Consider the following 27244-nt stretch of genomic DNA (forward strand, 5'->3'; position numbering starts at 1 on the left):
TGTCATGATCCTAGGCAAAAGCTTTCTTGAGTTATCATCCGAAAATCATTTTACTATTTCGGGTCACCGTGACCTTGACCTTTGACCTTGTGACCTCAAAATCAATAGGGGTCATCTGCAAGTCATGATCAATCTACCTATGAAGTTTCATGATCCTAGGCGTAAACGTTCTTGAGTTATCATCCGAAAACCATTTTACTATTTCGGGTCACCGTGACCTTGACCTTTGACCTAGTGACCTCAAAATCAATAGGGGTCATCTGCGAGTCATGATCAATCTACCCATGAAGTTTCATGATCCTAGGCGTATGCGTTCTTGAGTTATCATCCGGAAACCATTTTACTATTTCGGGTCACCGTGACCTTGACCTTTGACCTAGTGACCTCAAAATCAATAGGGGTCATCTGCAAGTCCTGATCAATCTACCCATGAAGTTTCATGATCCTAGGCGTATGCGTTCTTGAGTTATCATTCAAAAACCATTTTACTATTTCTGGTCACCGTGACCTTGACCTTTGACCTAGTGACCTCAAAATCAATAGGGGTCATCTGCGAGTCATAATCAATGTACCTATGAAGTTTCATGATCCTAGGCCCAAGGGTTCTCGAGTTATCGTCTGACAACCACCTGGTGGACGGACAGACCGACAGACCGACCGACCGACAGACCGACCGACATGAGCAAAGCAATATACCCCCTTTTCTTCGAAGAGGGGCATAATAAATAACAATATGTTTTATTTGTCTTATTTATATATTACAGAGAGAACCTTGTAATTCAAACTTGTGTGTGCGTACATTTTAGTGTTATGAACATTTAGGATTTGAAATTCCAACACGAATATTAACCTGTCCAAATATAACTTTGCTACTTCCTGTTCATTCAATGAACTACCGTAATGTTTTGGGAAAATTGGGCTAAATACATTTGCATAAAGTTTCATCACAGATTAAACAGGCTTATCAGAGATAACACTTTCCACTTTTATGGAATGTTTACATTAAATTAAGAATATTCTTAACGAAAATCTACACTTGGTGGAAAGTGTTGTCCCTGATTAGCCTTAGCAGACTGCGCACAGGCTAATCTGGGTTGACACTTTACACACACGCATTATTAAGCCCAGTTTTCCCTGAACGAGCCTAATTGTTTATGATCTATGGAACCTGCAGACAAACAACCCTAGTATCCAGTGAACACCAAGTGTCAACCAGAATGCTTACCTTACTATTATGAACCTCACTCTGTGTACTACAGTGGTTGATTATCAAAGAAGATGAAAGGAAATTAAAGTGTGAGCCTTACTTAGTGTTCTCTCACCCCCATAATTCCAGATTGTACCAGAATATGGGAGTTCCATCACAAATAGCACCCCTGCAAAGAAGTTTGATTGATTAGCTAATGCCTGATTATATCTCAATTGCATTCATTGCACTTCTCTAGCTGCAAATATGTTTTCCAGGTAACGCCATTCATAACTTGTTATATCACAGAAGCTTAATAAGAAATGTGCAGACCATGTCATTTAACTTCTGAACAGCATTAATGATGACAACGTTTTATATACCACAATGTTATTATTTCAGATAGTCTGATACTCAGAAAGAGCCAACACAACATACAGATTTATGCTTTAGTATTGTTTATAAAATATGCAACTATGGTTTACATGTTTAGAAATAACCAGAAGTGTTAAAGTGAAGATAATTATGTTCAATAAAGAGTGAAATATGTGATTGTCATTAAGTTAATTAATCTGTCAATTGCATTGTAAAGGTCTTTGTCATTTAGGTACAATACTTTTATATATGCAAATTTCTGTTTCATTTTTTTAACGTTAAAATTCGTGAGCAAATGCAGTTATTTAATTTATGCAAAGAAAAATTTGCCAATAAACAATACTAATAAATGAAGTTAAATAACATTAATTTCATATAAAAACTGATAACGTATTTTAAACTAAGGGCCATTGCAACTATCTCTTAATCATATAACTTTAATATGCTGTTTAGAAACCATCACGAAAGATGCATAACATGATGCATTGCTTAAATCACGTTTGAATACAATTTGTATTCTCTTAATAAATAGCTCTTTAGGAGGATGCACATTGTAACCATCAGTCTATTCCCATGATATTGTATACATGGGAATATTGTTTACATGGGAATATTGTATACATGGGAATATTTTATACATAGAGTAATGTATTGTATACATGGGAATATTGTTTGCACAGGAATATTGCTTACATGGGATTAATGTATATATGGGAATCTTGTAAATATTTGAATCTTGCAAACATAGGCATACATAGGATTATTGTAAACATATGAAAGTTGTATACATGTGAATGTTGTATACATAGGAATATTATATACATGGGAATATTGTATACATTGGATTATTGTAAACATGTGAATATTGCATAGATAGGAGTATTGTATACATAGAAATATTGTATACATTGAATTATTGTAACCATGCAAATATTGCATACATGGGATTATCATATAACTGGGAATATTGTTTACATGAAATTTCAAGTATCAAATGTTTGAGCCTCATTATGACAAAACAGGGCTTAAGGCTTGTGAGTAAAGTGTTGTCCGATAAGCCTGTGCAATCTGCACAGTCTTATTAGGGACGACACTTTTCACTTTTATGGAATTTTACATTTAAAGGATGTCTCATCTAAACGCAAATCAAATGTAGGAGGAATGTTGTCCCTGATAAGCCTGTTAGGACTGCACAGTCTCATCTGGGATGACACATTATGTATTTGCACTAAGCCCCATTTTCCCACAGCGAGGCTAAATTATATTTAACCCATGGGCATTAGAGTTATGGCAATCATCATCTCTTGCAACTTTACATACAACCAGTTATATTATTATGTTAATAAAAAGGTGTAAGATAAAGACCTCTAATCACTTGGCATTCATCTGATACATATAGGATCTGGCACGAGTTGTCATATCATACCATATTTTATTAAACGAGTTCAGGAATTTTGTTAGTAAGCGAGCCTTTGGCGAGCTTACTAATGACTTTCCTGGACGAGTTTAATAACATATGGTATGATATGACAACGAGTGTCAGATCTTTTTTATCACATGCTTTTAAATGAGCAAATTAAATTAATATTTACGCAAACATAATGATAAAATCCCGAATGTTGTTTACATTTCGTGACGTCATTTGACGTTGCAACGTCATTTCAGCAAAATAACAGAATGCGATTGGTCAATAAACGAAAACTAAGCCAATGAAAATGCTTAAAAATGTTGTATTTCACATGTGTAATAAAAAAAAATATGTAATGGTTGTATTACATGGGAAACAGGGTATAGCATGTGACAAAAATAATAATCATTATATAAGGGATATTTATTACTAAAAATCTAGTAAATGAGCCTCAATCTGGGTCTGAATGCATGTGTGTTAAGTGTCATCCCAGATTAGCCGGTGCAGTCCGCACAGATTAATGCGGGACAACACTTTTCGCCTAAACTGAATTTTTACTTAGACAAGACTTCCTATAAAGGAAATTTCCCGCACGCATGAAGCTGAGTGTTCCTTGACCAAGACTCCGATAATTGTGAACCAAGTACTGAGTATATATGTTCCTGTCTTTGACATCTTATTACATGAAAATATGCAGTTCTTGCTGCATTCCCACAGCCATCACTGTTGTTGTACAATATTTTTTATTTACATCAGTGCAAAGTTATTACAATGGTACAAAATAATTAAGAATTTTGGACTCAAGTGTTTTCATGTGTTATTGCCTCTCAAATCATAAAGTGCAGCCAAATTTATTGACATATTTTCTAAGTCTGAACTATTTCCAAGAGGGTGGGTCTACGATATGATTTATACTATCAGTAAATATATTGAAAAATTATAGAACTAAAATTCAAGACAGACAGTTTTATGAACTTTAAATTGACAAAAATAGAAGATAAATGAATTTTGAATTGGTTTTCAACTTAAACCATAATTATTTGTTTTAATCTCTTTAGATATTAAGTGCACATGAAGTACATAAAATGTCTTGGAGTCAGTGAGTAAAAACGAGAGCGCCGATGGCGTTGAAAGCATAGTTGCAAGATACAGGGAAGTTTCTGCTGAAGTTAATGTTTAGGTCAAAATATACTAAATAGTTTCCTTATATGTTTCAATGTAAAAGCGACAAATTTGAGCGAAAATAAATACAACATTTTGCACATAGAGACCCCCATAACCATACCTTTTCTTGACGGGCATTCTTAGCTGAATCGATTTAAGCAATAAAAAAGATATGTCATGTTCAAACCAAAAAAGAATTCGACTCAAATCAAAATCGACTGTTTTTGCACCTTCTTTTTTCGGCCGTTTTCTAGTAGATTGTAACCTTTTGCAGTACCATTTTTTACTTTAATCTCTAACTTTATCCTATTTCAGGTTTTTAATAGTGAACACCTATGCTTACCCTATCAATATCTCCAAACGATAAAACCAGAACAACAGTCTAAAGTGTAAAACATGCCTTCGAGGAAAATATGATGATTTGTTTAGACTGGGACCTATACAGAATAGGTCCCTGGTTTAGAGAGTACAGACTACATGACTCCCTTCATGACTCGATTATTTAGTTTATTGTCCTTCATGACTCCCTTCATGACTCGATTATTTAGTTTATTGTATCCTTAACAATTTCTGACATCACGAGTCGCCTCCCTTGTTGGTCCATGCTACCAAAATGTTCTATTTTTAGAAACGGGAATTCCAAATCGTGACGAATGTGAATGGTTACAAAATGACATAACTATCAAAATAAATACATAGAATTACATTATTTCACGCATACCATTATGCAACCATTCGTTTTCTTTTTCGACTTCATACATTTAAGGCATTCCATTTAATATTTTACAGACACAACACTCGTCCAGAATTTGCGCGAATCCATTAAATTCCATGCCACATATAAACCGTTAGCTCTACTCGTAACGTTAATTTCTGGTTCAAAGTAAATCATTTTAATTTCAATTAACACATCTCTATTACTTTCAAACTCTACTTCATTAAATCCATAGAAATGCAGGTCAGAATCCATGTCATAAATCAGAAAACATTCATCGTACTCCGCTATTTTTTTAAACATTTACAAAAAATGAAAGTGCTTTATGCCCCACTTCCTGTTGAGAATATGTTAATTTCTATTTATAATTAACCAATAAAATTCTTCATATCCTTAAACCAGGGCCTAATGAATTTGACCTCTCCCAGAACAGTAAACAAAGGAAATAGAAAGTAGGTGTGAGATCACTATCAACCAGAACAGAATTGTTTTAGGAACGAAATTTGTTTTAGTTTCTTAGAAGGTTTTTTCACATAAAACGGTTTTAGAAAAATTACTAAAAACGGTGTCAGCAATATTCTTGGAAGAAAATGTTAGAAAAATGTTTCTAAATAAAAAAAAATGTAAGAATTACCATATCGTCGCTGTAGTTCTCAAACCTCGTAGCTCCAAAATTTTCAAAATATTTTATTCGCCTTTTCCGATTATATGAAGTCTGGCGCGTGTTTTGTGCTATATCTCGTAGCTCTACGCCAATCAGAGCCCTTAAGAAAGCCACGTGACGTGACGAAATGTTGTAGAATGATTGTTGGCTTTTTTCCCAGTGAAAAGTCGTAGCGACGCCATTCCACCTATAGGTACGTCGTTTCGTTTGGACAAATTTGACAAAAACGTTTTTATAATTTTTTTATTTGAAACTACGAGGTTTCCTATAAAAAAAAAAGAGACGTTTTTTTTCTCTCTCCTGAAAAGTAGGCATTTTGTAGCTACGAGGTTTGAGAACGACAGCGACGATATACTATATTAAATAGATATTTCGTCTGATTTTTGATCAGGTAAGGCTTCATAATGGTCAACCGTTCCATGTCAGTTTTCTAAATGTAGCTCTAACATAAGCATAGTTGCGTAACCGCAACTATGCTAATAATCTATCTTTGATTAAATAGGTAGAACTAAGTTATGTTGTTGAGTAGTACAAACAAGCAGAACAGGTGTCATGTGAATTAAACTTTGAACTTCTTTCGTTCTTCTTATCTTCTTATCTAAGTATTTTTTTACCTATAAGGTTTGTTATTAACTTCAATTTTGCAAAGATTGTAATCAAAATTTGAAAATAACAGTATTGCTTTCAAATTATATGATTTTGAATACCCTAACATAAATATAACACTTTATTTCAAAAAGCATTTTCTAAGGACCTAAATGAACAAAACAGTCTTAGCAAATCTCCTATTGATGTCATACATGTAACCAAGAGGGCATAGATGAGATCTCTTATCTGGGACTTCACTTTCTGGTAATCTGTGACTAAACTTTACAGTAATCTGGTGCTACACTTTACGGTAATCTGGGAAAACACTTTACAGTAATCTGGTACTACACTTTATGGTAATCTGGGACAACACTTTACAGTAATCTGGGACTACACTTAACGGTAATCTGGGACTACACTTTACAGTAATCTGGGACTACACTTAATGGTAATCTGGGACTACACTTTACAGTAATCTGGGACTACACTTAATGGTAATCTGGGACAACACTTTACAGTAATCTGGGACTACACTTAACGGTAATCTGGGACTACACTTTACAGTAATCTGGGACTACACTTAACGGTAATCTGGGACTACACTTTACAGTAATCTGGGACTACACTTAATGGTAATCTGGGACTACACTTTACAGTAATCTGGGACTACACTTAACGGTAATCTGGGACTACACTTTACAGTAATCTGGGACTACACTTAACAGTAATCTGGGACTACACTTTACAGTAATCTGGGACTACACTTAACAGTAATCTGGGACTACACTTTACAGTAATCTGGGACTACACTTAACGGTAATCTGGGACTACACTTTACAGTAATCTGGGACTACACTTAATGGTAATCTGGGACTACACTTTACAGTAATCTGGGACTACACTTAATGGTAATCTGGGACTACACTTTACAGTAATCTGGTACTACACTTCACGGTTATCTGGGACAACACTTTACAGTAATCTGGTACTACACTTTACGGTAATCTGGGAAAACACTTTACGGTAATCTGGGACTAGACTTTACGCACATTTTCCCAGCACAAGGCTCATTTATTAACCAATATATACAACCTATGTCCCAGATGGGACCACAGGCAAAGATGAGATGATATACAAACTGGAATTCATATTTTGGAATGCAACTACTGGTGTCTGTTTTATTGACTTGACTACAGTTGCTGTCATGAAATAAAGTATTTTCCTGCATTTCATCAGCATTGATACACATTTTCATCTTGCAACTAGTTCATTTTATGCAAAAAATTGTGAAAAAAAAAGTTGTAAACAGATTTCAAAGCATTTAAAGTTTAAATTTGCATTTGTTTGTGCAGAAAAAAAAGCAAATACGTTTAAGCATTTTCCAGGATTAATTAAAGTTAAATAAGCTAATGCCAGAATATGCATTCTTTTACACAACAGACTGCCCTGCATGCCAGACACATGGCTGCATATAGCTGTTGTTTTCTACGTTACTTTTAATTCCTTAATGACAGTATGTTCCAAACAATGACAGGAAAGCAAGTACAAAATAAATAAAAATATCATCACTTGACAAATCCATATACAGGAATTTCAAGATGAAACAAGGATTGTTTGTAAAACATGCATGCCCCCCATATGGGCTCTCCGTTGTAGTGACAGCCATTGTGTGAATAGGTTTTTTGTCACTGTGACCTTGACCTTTGACCTAGTGACCTGAAAATCAATAGGGGTCATCTGCCAGTCATGATCAATGTACCTATGAAGTTTCATGATCCTAGCCATAAGCGTTCTTGAGTTATCATCCGGAAACCATTTTACTATTTCAGGTCACCGTGACCTTGACCTTTGACCTGAAAATCAATAGTCATGATTTTAAGATGAAACAAGGGTTGTTTGTAAAACATGCATGCCCCCCATATGGGCTCTCCGTTGTAGTGACAGCCATTGTGTGAATAGGTTTTTTGTCACTGTGACCTTGACCTTTGACATAGTGACCTGAAAATCAATAGGGGTCATCTGCGAGTCATGATCTTTCTACCTATCAAGTTTCATGATCCTAGGAATAAGCGTTCTACAGTTATCATCCGGAAACCATTTTACTATTTCGGGTCACCGTGAACTTGACCATTGACCTAGTGACCTCAAAATCGATAGGGGTCATCTGCAAGTCATGATCAATGTACCTATGAAGTTTCATGATCCTAGGCATAAGCGTTCTTGAGTTATCATCCGGAAACCATTTTACTATTTCGGGTCACCATGACCTTGACCTTTGACCTAGTGACCTCAATATCAATAGGGGTCATCTGCAAGTCATGATCAATGTACCTATGAAGTTTCATGATCGTAGCCATTAGCGTTCTTGAGTTATCATCCAGAAACCATTTTACTATTTCAGGTCACCGTGACCTTGACCTTTGATATAGTGACCTGAAAATCAATAGGGGTCAACTGCGAGTCATGATCAATCTACTTATCAAGTTTCATGATCCTAGGCATAAGCGTTCTTGAGTTATCATCCGGAAACCATTTTACTATTTCGGGTCACCGTGACCTTGACCTTTGACCTAGTGACCTGAAAATCAATAGGGGTCATCTGTGAGTCATGATCAATGTACCTATGAAGTTTCATGATCCTAGACATAAGCGTTCGTGAGTTATCATCCAGAAACCATTTTACTATTTCGGGTCACCGTGACCTTGACCTTTGACCTAGTGACCTGAAAATCAATAGGGGTCATCTGCCAGCCATTTTCAATCTACCTACGAAGTTTCATGATCCTAGGCATAAGCGTTCTTGAGTTATCATCCAGAAACCATTTTACTATTTTGGGTCACAGTGACCTTGACCTTTGACCTAGTGACCTGAAAATCAATAGGGGTCATCTGCGAGTCATGATCAATCTACCTATCAAGTTTCATGATCCTAGGCCTAAGCGTTCTTGAGTTATCATCCGGAAACCATTTTACTATTTCGGGTCACTGTGACCTTGACCTTTGACCTAGTGACCTGAAAATCAATAGGGGTCATCTGCGAGTCATGATCAATGTACCTATGAAGTTTCATGATCCTAGGCCTAAGCGTTCTTGAGTTATCCGGAAACCATTTTACTATTTCGGGTCACCGTGACCTTGACCTTTGACTTAGTGACCTCAAAATCAATAGGGGTCATCTGCGAGTCATGATCAATGTACCTATGAAGTTTCATGATCCTAGGCCCAAGCGTTCTTGAGTTATCATCCGGAAACCGCCTGGTGGACGGACCGACAGACCGACCGACATGAGCAAAGCAATATACCCCCTCTTCTTCGAAGGGGGGCATAAAAATTACCAGTCAGACATGCAGTTGAAACATTCCTCAAACATTCTGCGAATTGCTATTTATGTTTCTTGAAAATCAACATTCAAGAGGAACTGGTACCAAGCAATTAAGAAGTTCTTTTGATTATGTTTATGTCCTACATCCTCGATTTATCAGCAATTTAAAAGCAGTAAGGATTAATATTTAATATTTGGATTACTCTCCTTAAAGTATCATAACGTTCTGTAATAAAATATGAAAAAGAAACTTAACACTTATCCCAGTCTAAAATTTAAAACTCACTCTTACACTAAACTTTAAATTTTGTTCATCTACTAACTTCCCATGTGTTTAGTACAAAGTCAGGAACAATTTAAAACAAGCAAAGTAATTTTGGGTGTAAGCAAAAATTCAAGAGAAATGATCTTGTAATTTCAGAATAATAATTATAAACTGTAAGCAGGTTTATGCAAGTTGAAGGTTAATTTGAGTTACCCGGTATTATAATTCAATCAGCAATATTTCAAAAGGGTATGTGACTAAGTATATAAGTTACTCAGGGAGAATAATAATATATGAGCCACTGGGAAAAATAGATTAAATGCATGTGTGTAAAGTGTCACCTCAAATGAAGTCCACACAGACTAGTTAGAGAAGACACTTTCCATCTGGTTTTTTGCTCAGCAGAGACTTCCTTCACAAATGCTATGAAAGTGGAAAGTATCGTCCCTGATTAGCCTTTGTGAATTGCACAGGATAATCAGGGACAACACTTAGCGCAAAAGCATTAAGCCCTGATTTCCAAAAGCAATATTTATTTTAAGCATACCAATGTTATTAAAGATTTACCATCGGCAGGGTCTGTTGCAATGATAATCTCTGCCAGTGAATTTTTGCCAATGCGACCCCCTGTAGCATCCGCCAATATGACATGGAAGTTTTCAACCTCTTCGTACAGAGAGTCATCAAGGACCGTCACTCTGCAAACACTCTGGTTTTCTCCCTTGGCAAACCTGATCACACTGGTCTTAGCCTGAGGGCGAGACACAAAGTCAGGACTGCTGTCTGCCTTGTCACTTTCAGTACCCTGGGCACGGCCTAGAAATAAATGGGGTGGAAATATTAGCCCCATTCTGGGAAAATTGGCGTAATGCATGTGCTTAGAGTGTCATCTCAAATTGGCGTAATGCATGTGCTTAGAGTGTCATCTCAAATTGGCGTAATGCATGTGCTTAGAGTGTCATCTCAAATTGGCTTAATGCATGTGCTTAGAGTGTCATCTAAAATTGGCTTAATGCATGTGCTTAGAGTGTCATCTCAAATTGGCTTAATGCATGTGCTTAGAGTGTCATCTCAAATTGGCTTAATGCATGTGCTTAGTGTCATTTAAAATTGGCTTAATGCATGTGCTTAGTGTCATCTCAAATTGGCGTAATGCATGTGCTTAGTGTCATCTCAAACTGGCTTAATGAATGTGCTTAGAGTGTCATCTCAAATTGGCTTAATGCATGTGCTTAGTGTCATCTCAAATTGGCTTAATGCATGTGCTTAGAGTGTCATCTCAAATTGGCTTAATGAATGTGCTTAGAGTGTCATCTCAAATTGGCTTAATGCATGTGCTTAGAGTGTCATCTCAAATTGGCTTAATGCATGTGCTTAGAGTGTCATCTCAAATTGGCTTAATGCATGTGCTTAGAGTGTCATCTCAAATTGGCGTAATGCATGTGCTTAGAGTGTCATCTCAAATTGGCTTAATGCATGTGCTTAGAGTGTCATCTCAAATTGGCTTAATGCATGTGCTTAGAGTGTCATCTCAAATTGGCTTAATGCATGTGCTTAGAGTGTCATCTCAAATTGGCTTAATGCATGTGCTTAGAGTGTCATCTCAAATTGGCGTAATGCATGTGCTTAGAGTGTCATCTCAAATTGGCGTAATGCATGTGCTTAGTGTCATCTAAAATTGGCTTAATGCATGTGCTTAGTGTCATCTAAAATTGGCGTAATGCATGTGCTTAGAGTGTCATCTCAAACTGGCTTAAAGGGATCTTTTCACGCTTTGGTAAATTGACAAAATTGAAAAAAGTTGTTTCAGATTCGCACATTTTCGTTTTAGTTAAGATATTTGTGAGGAAACAGTAATACTGAACATTTACCATGGTCTAATATAGCCATTATATGCATCTTTTGACGATTTTAAAACCTAAAAATTATAAAGCGTTGCAACGCGAAAAGATTGAATAATTTGGAGAGTTCTGTTTTTGTCGTTAAATTTTGTGAAACTACGAAGATTGCTTATATAAGGTATAAAATACGTCGAGTATGTGTACTCGGCAGAATAGCTCAGTAGGCTAAAGCGTTTTTACTTCAGGACTCTGGCAGGACTCCAGGGGTCACTGGTTCGAAACCTGCTCCGGGCAATGTTCTTTTCCTTTTTTTAATTTTATTCTTGATTTTTTACTGGAGCTTTTACGATCCAATGTTTACATTTATCAATATAAAGCATTTAATGAAAAAGTTAAAAAATGCCAAAATCTGTGAAAAGGCCCCTTTAATGCATGTGCTTAGTGTCATCTAAAATTGGCTTAATGCATGTGCTTTGAGTGTCATCTAAAATTGGCTTAATGCATGTGCTTAGTGTCATCTAAAATTGGCGTAATGCATGTGCTTAGAGTGTCATCTCAAACTGGCTTAATGAATGTGCTTAGAGTGTCATCTCAAATTGGCTTAATGCATGTGCTTAGAGTGTCATCTCAAATTGGCTTAATGCATGTGCTTAGTGTCATCTCAAATTGGCATAATGCATGTGCTTAGAGTGTCATCTCAAATTGGCGTAATGCATGTGCTTAGAGTGTCATCTCAAATTGGCTTAATGCATGTGCTTAGAGTGTCATCTCAAATTGGCTTAATGCATGTGCTTAGTGTCATCTAAAATTAGCCTAAGCAGACTGCAAAAGCTAATCTGGACCAACACTTTATTCACATGGATTAAGCCCAGTTTTCCCAGACTTAGGCTCATATTATAACTATGTTTACTTGTCCTGATGATAGTTGTGCCCAAGCAAATTCATTTCAACATTTTACTTGTGCACCTTCAAGTGTTAAATCAAAAGATCTTATTACTGGCTTTCCTTGTGTATTTTTTTGTATTCTACATGAAACGCAAAATGTATTGTTCACAAGTAAACATAATAATAATATAATTTCCTTCTAATTATATAGAGCAATTTAACACATAGATATTGGACCTGTCCTTGGGGAGGTATAAAGGAAGAAAGAAATAACTATTGTATAAGTGTGCATGATGTTACATGAGTATTTTTTACCACATATATAAGAGTATACTTGTTTTTTAGGTCAACTTTTATATGGAAGATTATTGTGCATTATTTAGCATAATATGTTTGGCAAAATGTCATTTACTGGGGGAATTAGAATTATACCCATTTTAAGGCAAAAAACCCAAATAAAAATCTTGTAAGTAATAATATACAGCTATCCTCTACATTAAGGTCAATTGTTTAACACCTCAGTACACAAAAATCTTATGCTTTGCATGCAAATAATACTGCATTGAAAATATGATACTCAGTTGTATTCATACAATGTTAATAAAATTTGCATTTTATTTTTGTAAAAAATCAACAACCTTAGCAATAGGACCCGACTATGATGATCGCACAAAACAGGATGCAATGAGTCATCAAAATTGCTAGTTTCACAAACAATTAAATTGAGCAGTGCTCTTGAAAAACTGGACCCAATGCATGTGAGCAGTCTTGTCCTTAATAAGTCCGTGCATTCCACACAGGCTAACCTGAGACGATACTTTATGCACATGCAATGAGCTTGGTGTGCCTAGATGAAGGCTCAATAGTATTTACCAGATACTGTGAGGTGAAGGACAGGAGGATACCTCTGGGATCACATATAGTTTGGGTCATTCATTCCGAGTTTGTGGAAATGAAATTAAATATTTTATGAGACAAAGAGCATCAAAAAGAATAAAAACTTGTTCATTTCATGGTAAATTCTTATTTTAATTGACTGAATAATTCATCATACCAAATTTCATCAAGATTGGACAATAAATGTGGCCTCTAGAATGTTAACAATGTTTTACTATAGCCATATAAGGAAAAATGCCCCGCCCCCTGGCGGCCATGTTTTTCAACCAACCGGCATCATTTTCGAACTCAACCAAGATATAATTGGAATGAATCTTCTGACCAAGTTTCATTAAGATTGGACAATAAATGTGGCCTCTAGAGTGTTAACAAGATTTTACTATAGCCATATCAGGAAAAATGCCCTGCCCCTTGGCAGCCATGTTTTTCAAGCAAAGATTCCCATTTTTGAACTCATCAAATATCTGTGGGACAAATCTTCTAAGCAAGTTTCATGAAGATCAGAAAATAAATGTGGCCTCTAGAGTGTTAACAAGGTATTACTATAGCCATATAAGGAAAAATGCACCGCCCCCTGGCGGCCATGTTTTTCAATCAACCGGCATCATTTTCAAACTCATCCAAGATATTTTTGGGATAAATCTTCTGACCAAGTTTCATGAAGATCAGACAATAAATGTGGCCTCTAGAGTGTTAACAAGATTTTACTATAGCCATATATAGCCATATAAGGAAAAAGGCCCCGCCCCTTGGCAGCCATGTTTTTTAAGCAAACATAACCATTTTGGAACTCATCCAAGATATCATTGGAACAAATCTTCTGACCAAATTTCAGGAAGATTGGACAATAAATGTGGCCTCTAGAGAGTGAACAAGGCAAATGTTGACGTCGCACAACGCACGACAGACGACGGACGACAGACAAAAGGCAATCACAAAAGCTCACCATGAGCACATTGTGCTCAGGTGAGCTAAAATTAGGGCAAAAGGCCCTAAGGTGCTCACCTGAAAACCAAAGAAACTTAAATTTTCTGAGCCGGTAATGTTTCACTATAGTCAAAAGAAATGTTCTGAGCAAGTTTCATTATGATTGGGCAAAATATGTGATTCTAGAGTGTTTACTAGGTTTTACTTTAGTCATACAAGGAAAACTGCCCAGCCAACTTTCAGCACTGTTTTTCAACAGACAGGAATCATTTTCAAAGGCAGCTGAGAACAAATGTTTTATAGAAAGCATTCATGAAGATGGAACAAAAAATGTGACTTTTGCAGTGTTCATGTTTTACTACAGCTATATATGATGACCATGGTTTTTGAAGGACAAACAACATTTTCAAACTTGGCTATGATAGCATTCAAACAAATGTATATTCAGAGTACGTTTCATGATTGTTGGGAAAATAATGTGTCTTCCAGAGTGTTCAAAAAGTTTTACTGTAGTCCTTCAACTGCCCCGCCCCCTAGCAGCCATGTGTTTCAATAGACAAGATCCATGATAAAACTCTGATGAAATATCTTATGAGTTAAAGTCATGAGAAAGCTTCATGATAATGTGGCAAATGTGACATCTAGAGTGTTCAAAGCTTTTCATGTAAATTGACATTGTGACCTAGTTTATTGACCCAACTTGACCCAGTTTCAAAGGTCATCACAAAGCTCACCATTCCGGGTATAGCAGAGCACAGAAAGGTCATGTGACAGGTCACCATCTCGCCGTACCGGGATGTCTATGGCAGTGAAATTCTCCATGGCTACCAACCGTGTCTCCAAGAAAAACACGCTGCCCTCTAGAAATGGAAAAAACAGAACATCATCAGGGGTTATGAGTATTTCTGGGCTCTTGTACTTAATCATCATCATCCGCGCATTTGATTAATGAACAAATATTTTATATGGAATGTATATACTGTGAAACCATTTATTTTCGACAGCACAAAATTTCGTCACTTTTATAAAAATGACGATTTCGTCAGCACTTAAATTCGCCGATTTCTGATTTTGAATTTTAAAAAAAATGCGTCAGTCAATATCCGATTTGTGTGTAATACATATTCGCGATCAATCGCAGTTGCGAAAAATTGTGGTACGAATGCGGGAACATGCCAATTAACTAGTCTTTTGTTATCAAGGGACAGTAATGGACCCTCTTAATGTATGCCATTCACATGTTCATTGTTATGATTAGCGGACAAGTGGGATCGAATAACCGTTAACGAGTGTTTGTAACAACGAAGCCAATTGCCAATTAGTCTTATTCTATTATTATAATTGCCATACTGATAACAATCGTACCTTTATCGGCACCAATTAGGGAAGGTGCGAACAATATGGGTTATAACTAGTGTTAGGAAATTCCAGTTTGTTAAGTGTTTTTTTTTCAAATAAAATGCTTTTTTATTCTGATATCAATATTAAAATTATAAACTCTATGTGTGTGTTTGTTCTTAAAAAGTAAACTACAGGTATATAAATCAATAATGTCAATAATTTAAAAATAAATAAATTGATACACATAAAATGGTTATAAGTGTGGTTAAACGCAAACAATCAAACAACAAACAGCAATTAAAATATTCTTTATTAATTTGTGATAAATACGCATGTTGATCACACATCGTCATCTTTTCATTTGGTTTATTGTCTTTCATCGGCAATCGCTGCGTGATGGCTAATATGCAACACCCCTGAAAAACACAATGCACCTAATGGGTAATAAAGTTATAAACAATTAGCGCTAATTCATTACCATTCTGCATAAACGAAGTCAACGCATTCGATACAGCTGTGCTGCACACGCGTTTAAAAGAAGTGTAACGTGTCAGTTAAGTACCTTGTGTAATCTACATCCCTTTGTGTCAAAACCGGATTAATCTTGATTACGAAACAGCAGTGAATGTGTGCATGGATTATGTTGGAATTTAATGCCTCATGTATACTGTAATTTTTAAAATATTGTTAAACTTAGTGTTTGTTTTTGTTCAAACATAGAGCATGATTGTTCGTTAGGATCTTAAATTCGCCGATCGGTCGACTGACGAAACTTATGAAAATTAATGCCTGACGATTAATAATGGTTTCACAGTATATGCTAGCACACATGTTTGGTAATAAAAGTAGAACCTAAATATAAAAGTAACCTTTTCTGGTGTTTTGAAATATGTATGTAGTTAACGTTATCACTTTAAAGCATGACTTTTTTAATGAAAGAAATAATTATTGTACACTTTGTTTTTCTCCGCGAACTATATCTTAGTGTTTATAGACATATGACAGACACTGTATGTATACAAGGATTGAAGGACCTGTGATTCAGAGAGTTTTCAGAAAGGTTACTTACAAAAAATGCCTTGAGTATCCTTCCTAGACTTACCATCCTCAGGGTCATGTATGGTGATGGTGGCAACCTGTGGGTCCCTCAAGAGTGCCCCCTGGGGGTCGGTGAGGTGAAGGGTAACTGTCTCCTCCCTCTCAAATATCTTGTCATCTCTTATGGCTACTTGCCACTGCCTCTCGCTCTGACCTAGATATATAATATCGTGTCAAGATTAAATATATTGGCTATAATGTCACATAGAGCAATCTTTCGTCACGAGTCAAATAAACAGATTATTTCCACCTTGCAATCTATCTTTAAACTTGTAATGTTTCAGAATAAAATCTATGCCCATTAAGCACAGCAATATAAAGATTCCCGTTTTCAGATTCAACAGGCGATTGACCTCTGATGAAAAAATATGTACCTGCACTGAATGTGACCTGCTTCATAAACTGCCGTGACAAATCCTGACCCAGGGAGGCTGTTCCTTCTGTGATCTCCATGGCTACAATGTAGGTTACACAACACTTTGTTATGGTCACACACAAAAGAAAGTTCCTCAAACAAACAAACAGACATTTTGAGAAGTTTCAAATAACTGCAAGCAATTTTTTAATGAAATAAGCAAGAAATTGTTGTTACAGTCACCTTTTCTGAGTTTATACGACTGTTTTCATCTGTTAAGTATTTTACCACAATTTTGCTATAATTCATATCTTTCATAAAACAACATTAGTAACTATTCATATTTAATTTATGTTGATGCAAAACCTTCAGCATTTTATTCTCTAGACAATAGACCAACATGGGATTTGATTGACAGTACATGAAGCGCACCAAATATCTGTCACGTATAGTAAAATATATCAAATAGGAGTTTTGAAAAAGATTATAATTCTATCCAGTTCACATATTCGTTGATACGGGCAATTCTAAGCTAGTTGGCCTAATGGATAAAAATCCTTCAAAACGGACACAAACAAAGATTACAAATGATTTCCAACTACAGTACTCACTGACAGCGCTGGTATGGCCCAGGTATCCCCTGCGTAGCACAGTGACCTCTATGACCTCCTGTGTCTCATTTCCACGGATAAGGTCATCAAGGAAGCTCACCCAGCACCACTGCAGCTGGAATGGCTGGTTCTCCAGGGCATGGCCATCTGCAAATACAACAGAATTCCAAGCTCAGGGATGACAAACTTATATAATTTATTTGAGACTCATTATCAGAAAATGGGGTTTTATTTAGTGCATAAAGTGTCCTCCTAGATTAGCATCTGCACAGGTTAATCAGGTTTGACACTTTCTGCATTGTATTTCAACGAAAAATGCAATAAAAGGGGAAAATGTCTTTCTTGATAAGCCTGTGTTGACTTCAAGGCTAATCTGGCACAAAACTTTACTCACATGCAGTAAGCCAAGCTTTCCCTGAGCAAGGCTTATTTAAATACTGATTAAAAGTTTGAACATTGGCACCTTAGGCCTACATCTGCAGTCTTGCAAACTATGTTCATGTTTGCTGTGTCTTACAAGAAAATGTTACAAGAAAACCAGCAGATTGTTGTCCTTGAGCATGATTGGCATGATCTGTCACCTGGTTTGACACAAGATGGAGACCAGGCCTATCACGCACATTTGCCCTCAATGAAATTTAAGAGCAGAATTGAGTCAGTTTGATAACATGACAATAATTATTTTATTGTGCTATTATTGAACGTTATTAGCATCAGTTGGTATGTTAACAAAGGAAAACATTTCAACAAAATCATCATTATGCTGAAATATACGTGTGTAATACTGCATCTGCAATCCTGTTGAAAAATCTGAAAATGCAAACAAGTCTCTCTGAACACAAATGTATGCATCTGGTTTACGGTTAAAATCTAAAATTCTATTATGATTCACAAAATGATTAATTACTTGGAACAATGTCAAATCCAATGTTTATGAATGGAATTAGTAATTTATGTTGGTCCAAATAAAACAGACATTCTTATTTCTATACAGATACACATGATTAAGTTGTATTTCAGGGATATATACATGTAGATTAACTACCAGAAAAATACAATTCAGACACTATTTTCTATAGTTGATATGATCTACCATTATTTGGCCATTTAATTCACAAATTGGTGTCTTAACAGAAAAAATACGTAAATGATGTTGGTGCATTAATCATTGAAAATGTTATCCTTCATTTGTATGATTATTTATAAAGTGTTATTTATTTTAATTTTATTTATTTTTATTTTTTTTTGGGGGGGGGGATAATTATGCAAATGGTTTCATGGCAGAATACCTTAATATTTTGTTATCTCTTCATTGAACAAGAAACCGTTGGAGACGGGTGATGCTCCCCAAAGTGTTTTTTGTCACAATATTGCACTATATATTCAATTAAAAGGAAACTTCTTGAAGGGCATAACTTTTGACAAAATAATATGATGGATGGTTTAGCAACTTCAAATTTTTCAAAGGGCCATAACTCTCTAAATAAATCATCTAACCAGAACCCACAAAAAACATGCGCATCTCCTCAAGGTAGTTAAGCTTCCCATAAAGCTTCATTGAATTCCAGTCAGTAGTTGGGGAGAAATAGCCCCGACAAGAATTGCACTATATGTACAGTTTATAGAACATTTCAAAGGGACATAACTCTGTGAAAAATCATCCGACCATAACCAGCTGATAATATGCACATCTCCTCTTGGTAGTGAAGCTTCCCATAAAGTTTCATTGAATTCCCGTCATAAGTTGCTGAGAAATAGCTTGGACAAGAATTGCACTATATTTACAATGGAAAATTTCAAAGGGCCATAACTCTGTAAAAAATCATCCTACGATAACCGGCTGATCATATGCACATCTCCTCTTGGTAGTGAAGCTTCCCATAATGTTTCACTGAATTCCTGTCATTAGTTGCTGAGAAATAGCCCGGACAAGAATTGCACTATATGTACAGTTAATGGAAAATTTCAAAGGACCATAACTCTGTGAAAAATCATCCAACCAGAACCCGCTGATAATATGCACATCTCCTCTTAGTAGTGAAGCTTCCCATAAAGTTTCATTGAATTCCGGTCATTAGTTGCTGAGAAATAGCCCGGACAAGAATTGCACTATATGCACAATTAATGGGAAATTTCAAAGGGCCATAACTCTGTGAAAAATCATCCGACCAGAACCCGCTGATAATATGCACATCTCCTCTTGGTAGTGAAGCTTCCCATAAAGTTTCATTGAATTCCGGTCATTAGTTGCTGAGAAATAGCCCGGACAAAAATTGTGCACGGACGGACGGACACACAGACAGACGAAGCGGCGACTATATGCTACCACCAAAAAATTTTGGGGGGGAGCATTAAAACCATCAAGATCCAGAACACTACAAGACAGAATATATGTTAAAAGATGTTTTTAATTACAGTCAATCTTGTGGATGCGACCACTTGTATTAAGCGACCTTTGTCTTATGCGACCATTTTGAAATCCCACGGAGCTTTTTCGCTATATAATGATATTGTATTAAGCGACTTTTGTCTTACGCGACCAGCGACCGCTGAATTTTGTGTATTTTGATGTCCGAATATTGAATTAAGCGACCACTAGGAGGTAAAAGTGGCTAATCTATTGATCTTTCAGGGACAAATCCGTGTTAATTGTTTATCTAAGCCGATAAGATGTACTGTTACACCTCTGTTTTGTTTTCACACCAACCATTATGATTATGCTTTGTCTCGTTGACCGGTTCTGACCGGTATTGTTGTAGACTGCGTAACAATTTATTGAGTTGAATAATAGAGGAACGTATTACGCACAGTCTACAGCTTTAATTGTTTACTATGTGGAACTTTAAGAGACAAAGCCGATTTTTCTCGAGTATAGATAACAGGTGCAGAAACAATGCACTGTACGCAACAAACATTTTCTAAGAAGTGCAGAAAATAAACTATTAATCGGCAACATCTGTCAAAATCCGTACATTACCATTTGTAATTATGCTAATTAGTAGATATTTGTTAGCCAATCACATTGTTATTTACTTTATAAATTTTCCAATCAGGTTTTTTTGTTTGTTTTCAATTGATGTATTTTAATTTTTTCAGCTCATTATGTATCATAATCAAGTCAGATTTCCTTAAGCGTGCATGCAGAAGTTTAAATGTCAAAACGAAAAGTGTTAACGTTGAACGAGAAAATTCGGGCTTTGAGTAAAAGTGCACGTAAAATCGCAGATGAATTTGGAGTCGGTAAAACTCAAATTCAAAACATTCTTAAGCGTAAAGCCGAGGTGCTAGAAGACGTGGAAAATAATGAGTCAGGTGAAGAAAATGCGAAAAATATTTCCTTGTCTATGTTGTTTTTGCAAATAAATATGTACACACAATTCATTTATAATAAATGATAATTTGTAATAAGTGAAAAAATAAAACACATTATAAGTAAAATATTGTTTATGTATTGTGTTTATATTCATTTTATTATAAAAGTTTAAATCATTGTTGACAAAAGAGATTATCCTTCATATAGATTAAAATTGAGGGTTAGCATTCTTCAAGAATGGCCTTTTTTATTTAAAGACCATTTTATAAAGAGACCGCTTTTGATTACTCCCTTGAGTGGTCTCTTAATACAAGATTGACTGTATGTGGTTCACACTTATTAATACAAAGTTGTAACACAGAAAAATGGAAAGAAAAAATATAGAAATTGTGGCATGTTTTTTTCTTTATTAATAAAGAGCAACAGTCATGTGTTCCTAGCACAGTAGAGGGAAAATTAAATGTGTTTACCATAGTGCAGCCTAAAATCTAATATATAAGGAATATACAACAACTTTCATTAGGTACAATATCATGTCATGCATTAACACAGAATAAAAAGCCTTAGAGCTAATGGTGTGGTCCTTCAAAAAACAGCGCTTGAGGAAGTACATCCAAGTACCACAATACAGTACTTGAGAAAGTACATGCCAAGTGTTTGGTACATGATCACAGGCACCACTGAGTGGCAACTGGGCTTTATTGCAATACCATTCAGTAAAACTGTATAAAGCAGTTTCTAGAAGTAAAAATACCATTTTATGTCAATTATCATTAGCTCTTTATTGGATTATAATGGGTTTATTTATATGTCAATTACATGTGTATGAGATTGTGAGAAGAGTTATCAGGTGTGCTGGAAAAGCAAGATACAATCTGTGGGGATATGGCAGAGATGGTTGTAAAATATGGTAAAATGTGGACATCACAGAATTATATGCAAATACTCAAGTTCAAAGCTCTCGGTATAAAATCTATTAAATCAAAAACACTTGAAACAGCTGTAAACAATCAGAATATTCTTAAACTAATTCTTTCTGCAAATTGATATTAATTGCTACTATTGGAATGATATTAAAACATGGAATGAAACCTATTTATTGCCTGTCTTACACTAAGATTGGTCAATGTATTACTTTCAGACTGCCTTGGATAGTTAATACTAACTGATTCTACAACTGAATGTGAAAGCCACATCTGAGATAAAAAAAATGTATAAATTAAACACAGTGCTTTCCACAGGATTTTTGTCAGGCGGCCCGGGGCTGATAGGGGTGGACACCCCTCCCGACGTTGATTTTTTAAAATTTAACGTGTCAATTGACATTATGTGCTGCGTTATAACTCAAAGAAAAACAACGCCAAAAGACGTCATTTTGTGCGCTATGACTCTTCAAGAAGATCCCCTAGTCAATTTAAAATGTATATTGTTTAATTGTTTTAAAACTTTCCCGCATAGATAGTAAAATCCGGACTACAACGGCTCCCCAATACATCCGTATTAACCCGACTCTATTACTGTATACTTACTATTTTTCAAGTTATTTATTACCGGACATTCCCGTCTATTCCGCTTTTATAAATCACTTTCTGGTAAATATTTACGATAAAAGCTCTCAACTATTTCTTTAAGAAAAACCTTGCCATTTTTCTTTTGTATCAAATAAATTTTGAGTGGCTATTTATAGATTTGATGAAATATTGCCTCTGAACATGCGTCAATCCCCTGATGAGTTGTGTGCTTGTTAAAACGCTCAATACACGCATCTATGCAAATGACGCGACTTCGTACATGCTGCAATATTTTCGGGCTCTTTTCAATTGAGAAAACGAATCGACACAAAATAAATTTGCACTGCTTTGAAGCAAGAATATTTCAACGTTGCGATAACATAACATTTGGAAGTGTGGTTCGAATTAAAAACGCGTTAACATTGACTTACGGGAATGGGTTTCGGATTACAAATTTAATTATTCCCATTTGAGATTTCAACAAATATTTAATAGTTGCGTTATGAATTCAACGATAATTTGTTTAAACACACGAGTCGAAAGAATGTTTTGACGGAATTATGCATGAAATTCACGTTGTTCACGAGGATTACGGCCGGTTGCAATCATCAGTTTTCTAAGTAACTGGCTAAGATTTCTGTGGCAATTGCATGTACGTCACGATTCGTCTGCGTGATTTAACAACAAGTATTGCCTGCCTACTGCTGTCGCTCATACAAAGCATGCGCTCTCATTGGCCAATATTGATTTTCTAATACAGCGACGCTCCGCCTTTATGCGAGCTTTATCTGGGTAAAGTGACAAAGGATCATAAATCGGCTTTCAAATTTTCGGCAAGTTGATTTTGCTTTGATCATAAGCTGCAATAACTGTCAGAATACACTGATCGGAAAATTTCAGACGCCCCAGGGACTCTGATTTCGAAATTCAAGCGCCCCACTGTGGGACCGTTAAATTGCCTCTGGAAAGCACTGAAACAATTTAACTTACACTCACTGCCATCACTCTAACACTCACTGCTGTCACTCTTATACTCACTGCTGTCACTCTAACACCCACTGCTGTCACTCTTAGACTCTTTGCTGTCATTGTAACACTCACTGTTGTCACTCTTACACTCACTGTTGTCACTATCACACTCACTGCTGTCATTGTAACACTCACTGTTGTCACTCTTACACTCACTGTTGTCACTATCACACTCACTACTGTCACTCAAACACTCACTGCGGTCACTCTTACACTCACTGCTGTCATTGTAACACTCACTGTTGTCACTCTAAAACTCACTGCTGTCACTCTAACTCTCACTACTTTCACTCTAATACTCACTGATGTCACTCTAACACTCACTACTGTCACTCTAACACTCACTGCTGTCACTATCACACTCACTGCTGTCACTATCACACTCACTGCTGTCACTCTAACACTCACTGCCGTCACTCTAACACTCAATGCTGTCACTCTAACACTGCTGTCACTCTAACACTCTTTGCTGTCACTCTTACACTCACTGCTGTCACTCCAACACTCACTGCTGTCACTCTTATACTCACTGCTGTCACTCTAACACCCACTGCTGTCACTCTTACACTCACTGCTGTCATTGTAACACTCACTGTGGTCACTCTTACACTCTCTGTTGTCACTCGAACACTCACTGTTGTCACTCGAACACTCACTGTTGTCACTCTAACACCCACTGCTGTCACTCTTACACTCACTACTGTCACTCTAACACTCAATGCTTTCACTCTACCACTCACTACTGTCACTCTAATACTCACTGCTGTCACTCTAATACTCACTTCTGTCACTTTTACACTCACTGCTGTCACTATCACACTCACTGCTGTCACTATCACACTCACTGCTGTCACTCTAACACTCAATTCTGTCACTCTAACACTGCTGTCACTCTAATACTCACTGCTGTCACTCTAAAACTCACTGCGGTCACTAACACTCACTGCTGTCACTTATACTCACTGCTGTCACTCTAAAACCCACTGCTGTCACTCTTACACTCACTGCTGTCATTGTAACACTCACTGTTGTCACTCTTACACTCTCTGTTGTCACTCGAACACTCACTGTTGTCACTCAAACACTCACTGTTGTCACTCTAACACCCACTGCTGTCACCCTAACACTCACTGCTGTCACTCTAACACTCACTGATGTCACTCTAACACTCACTGTTGTCATTGTAACACTTACTGCTGTCAGTGTAACACTCACTGCTGTCACTCTAACACTTACTGCTGTCACAGTAAAACTCACTGCTGTCACTCTATCACTCACTTCAGTCAACACTCACTGCTGTCACTGACACTTTTACTTCTGTCACTCTAACACTCACTGCTGTCACTCTTACACTCATTGATGTCACTCTAATACTCACTGCTGTCAGCATGTATATGCCTATCTAATGTTTATAATTCATGTTCCATGGGTGTACATGGCTTGTTATATTTCATTGCATAATATCTTTGTTTTTGGACAGATCATAGTTTTTGAAATCTCAGAATAGCACCACTGTGACCACATGATATTCAAGATATTGTTTATTCTTATACCTTCTAGAAATAAGTTAGTTCCTTCGTGAATGTTCAATGCTAGAAATCTTCCAAATTTCTTTCTTTGTTAGCCTTGGTTTGGTAAGTGGAAACAACACATTTTGTTTAACTCATCAGAGTTCCACAGACTACTAATACATGTATGACATTGTAAAAGGGAAACCTATATCATTTCTCAAAGCACCAGACGCTCTATCACCATCACGAATATTTAAACCTTAGTGCTGTGATAAAATGGAAATAAATATTTTGTTCATTTATTTTTCTTAGTTCACAACACATATTTCCATTTTACTGCCACTTAATCACACACTGTTTTGAATAGGAACAATAATTATCTGGTAAATAGCTTTTAATTGGCCCAAAGTACTGTTTCAGCTTTATTAATAGCCACATCTGTTAAGACATTACACCTAAATCCACCTTCAATGTAATAACTGGGTGCCAAAGAGGAAAACCCTTAACTCTTTCAGTGCTGAAACCGAATTTTGAAGGCCTTTGCAAACAGTTTGCATCCAGATGAGACACCACAGAATGTGGCGTCTCATCAGGATCCAAACTGTTTGCTATTCAGATAGTATTCTTTGGAAAAAAATCAAAGAAAATGCCAATTTTAGAAATTCAGCAGACAACATTTTAGCAGACGACAAATTTCCCAGCATGCAAAGTGTTAATCAAATGCATCCAAGTTGCTGGAGTTGTTTGTGTGCCATATTCCACAATTATATTAATCTATTAATTGCATTTTCAGCTTGACTATTTACAAAGGAAATAAATTCTGTAATGGTCAGCGTTTGTTTTTTTTCTTTTCCCTATAGAAATAAGTTGAAATAGCATAATCAGAATACATTTATTGCTAAATTCATAAATGCCACACATATTATTGAAAAAGCAAGTTTATAGTCCCAACTACAAATAAAATCACAGTGTCTCCTCGTAATTTACCAAAAACCAAAGAGAGTTGAGACAGGATTGCAATATACAATCAGTATTACCATAAATATCTCGTATTTTATTTAGAATTGAAGGCTCCTGGGAGAGATCTGGAGACTCTGAGATATTTATTTGTTTCATTTGAGAAGAATAAAAAGTTTTCCAATGGCGAAAGCAGCAATAACGCCTGAGCAAATAAAGACATTAGGAACTGAAAGTCAACCTCAATCAAACCCTTTGGACAAAGGCGGTTTATAGGAGTTATGGGAGATACAAGTTCCAGAAATCGCCTCATCTGGACTTTCAATGCAGAGTGATTAACATCAAGTCACAGTACAAGGTCAAACAAATATCAGGTATTCAGGTTACTTTACAATCTGACAATCACACCTGATAATTATATCCATACATGCCAGACGTACCGATCTTGGCAGGACAATCCAGCTTTTGGGCTCTTTGTCCCGGCATCCCGATATGAGACGATTTGTCCCGACATTCGTTAAAAACAATGTAAGGTCTATAAGTTCCCAATAAAATTCGCTTTTCGAGCTCTTTCTGGCTAAAACTTATAATCGCTAATCTCTTTATTGCCCCCAATTAACAAACCAGTGTTGTTTTTGACAAATGATCAGCGATTTTTCGGCAAGTTATTGATTTAAACAGCATTCACACCATGGTGTTTTTATGATAGGGGTCGGTAATTGCTATCGAAAGATGTATCATACAGAAATTAACGCCACCTGCGTTTGTATTTTTTGGCCCAATCAAGTACAACGATACTATTATCCTGTGTATTATACAACCTAAGGTAATAAATTCTGTCAAAACACCGACTTTGTACATCAAACAAATTGAATGCTGACCAACACACATTGATGTTTCTCACAAATTACATTTCGTTTTTGACTGATTTTCAGAAAATAGTTTGTACATATTGCATCAATCTAAATTTAGAGTTAATTTACCATTGGTTGAATAAGAACAGTGCTTGATGCGCTCACATCGTGTCACGCGATTTACATATGTTCAAGGGGATATCCCTGTACCAAAAGGATTTCAAATCGAGGCATACGGGGATACCCCTCATTTCAGTTTATGGAGTGTGTTTACTTCCAGAAAATGGAGAACATCTGAGTTCACGAAATTCTGAACACACATTGATCGTCAATATTGGGCAGAACTTTAGAGTTTTTTTAAGTAATATACTGACTATTGACCAAAGCTATCGGAAACAACACTCTGCTTCCTTGATGTGGCCTACAA

General features: G+C 36.2%; 1 protein-coding gene across 2 annotated transcripts in view; it reads right to left on the reverse strand.

Moving 5' to 3' along the window:
* The window catches only part of LOC127879383 (FRAS1-related extracellular matrix protein 2-like), a 326727-nt gene that overhangs the window by 230518 nt on the left and 68965 nt on the right, over window positions 1-27244 (reverse strand). For both annotated transcript variants that reach the window (XM_052426164.1, XM_052426163.1), the window contains exons 3-7: window positions 17643-17789; window positions 17051-17131; window positions 16681-16830; window positions 14972-15097; window positions 10255-10503 (exon numbers count right to left, since the gene is read on the reverse strand). In XM_052426164.1, the coding sequence (XP_052282124.1) occupies window positions 10255-10503; window positions 14972-15097; window positions 16681-16830; window positions 17051-17131; window positions 17643-17789 (753 nt within the window). The remainder of the gene's footprint in view (window positions 1-10254; window positions 10504-14971; window positions 15098-16680; window positions 16831-17050; window positions 17132-17642; window positions 17790-27244) is intronic.

This window comes from Dreissena polymorpha, chromosome 4, assembly GCF_020536995.1.
Source record: "Dreissena polymorpha isolate Duluth1 chromosome 4, UMN_Dpol_1.0, whole genome shotgun sequence".
NCBI lineage: Eukaryota > Metazoa > Mollusca > Bivalvia > Myida > Dreissenidae > Dreissena > Dreissena polymorpha.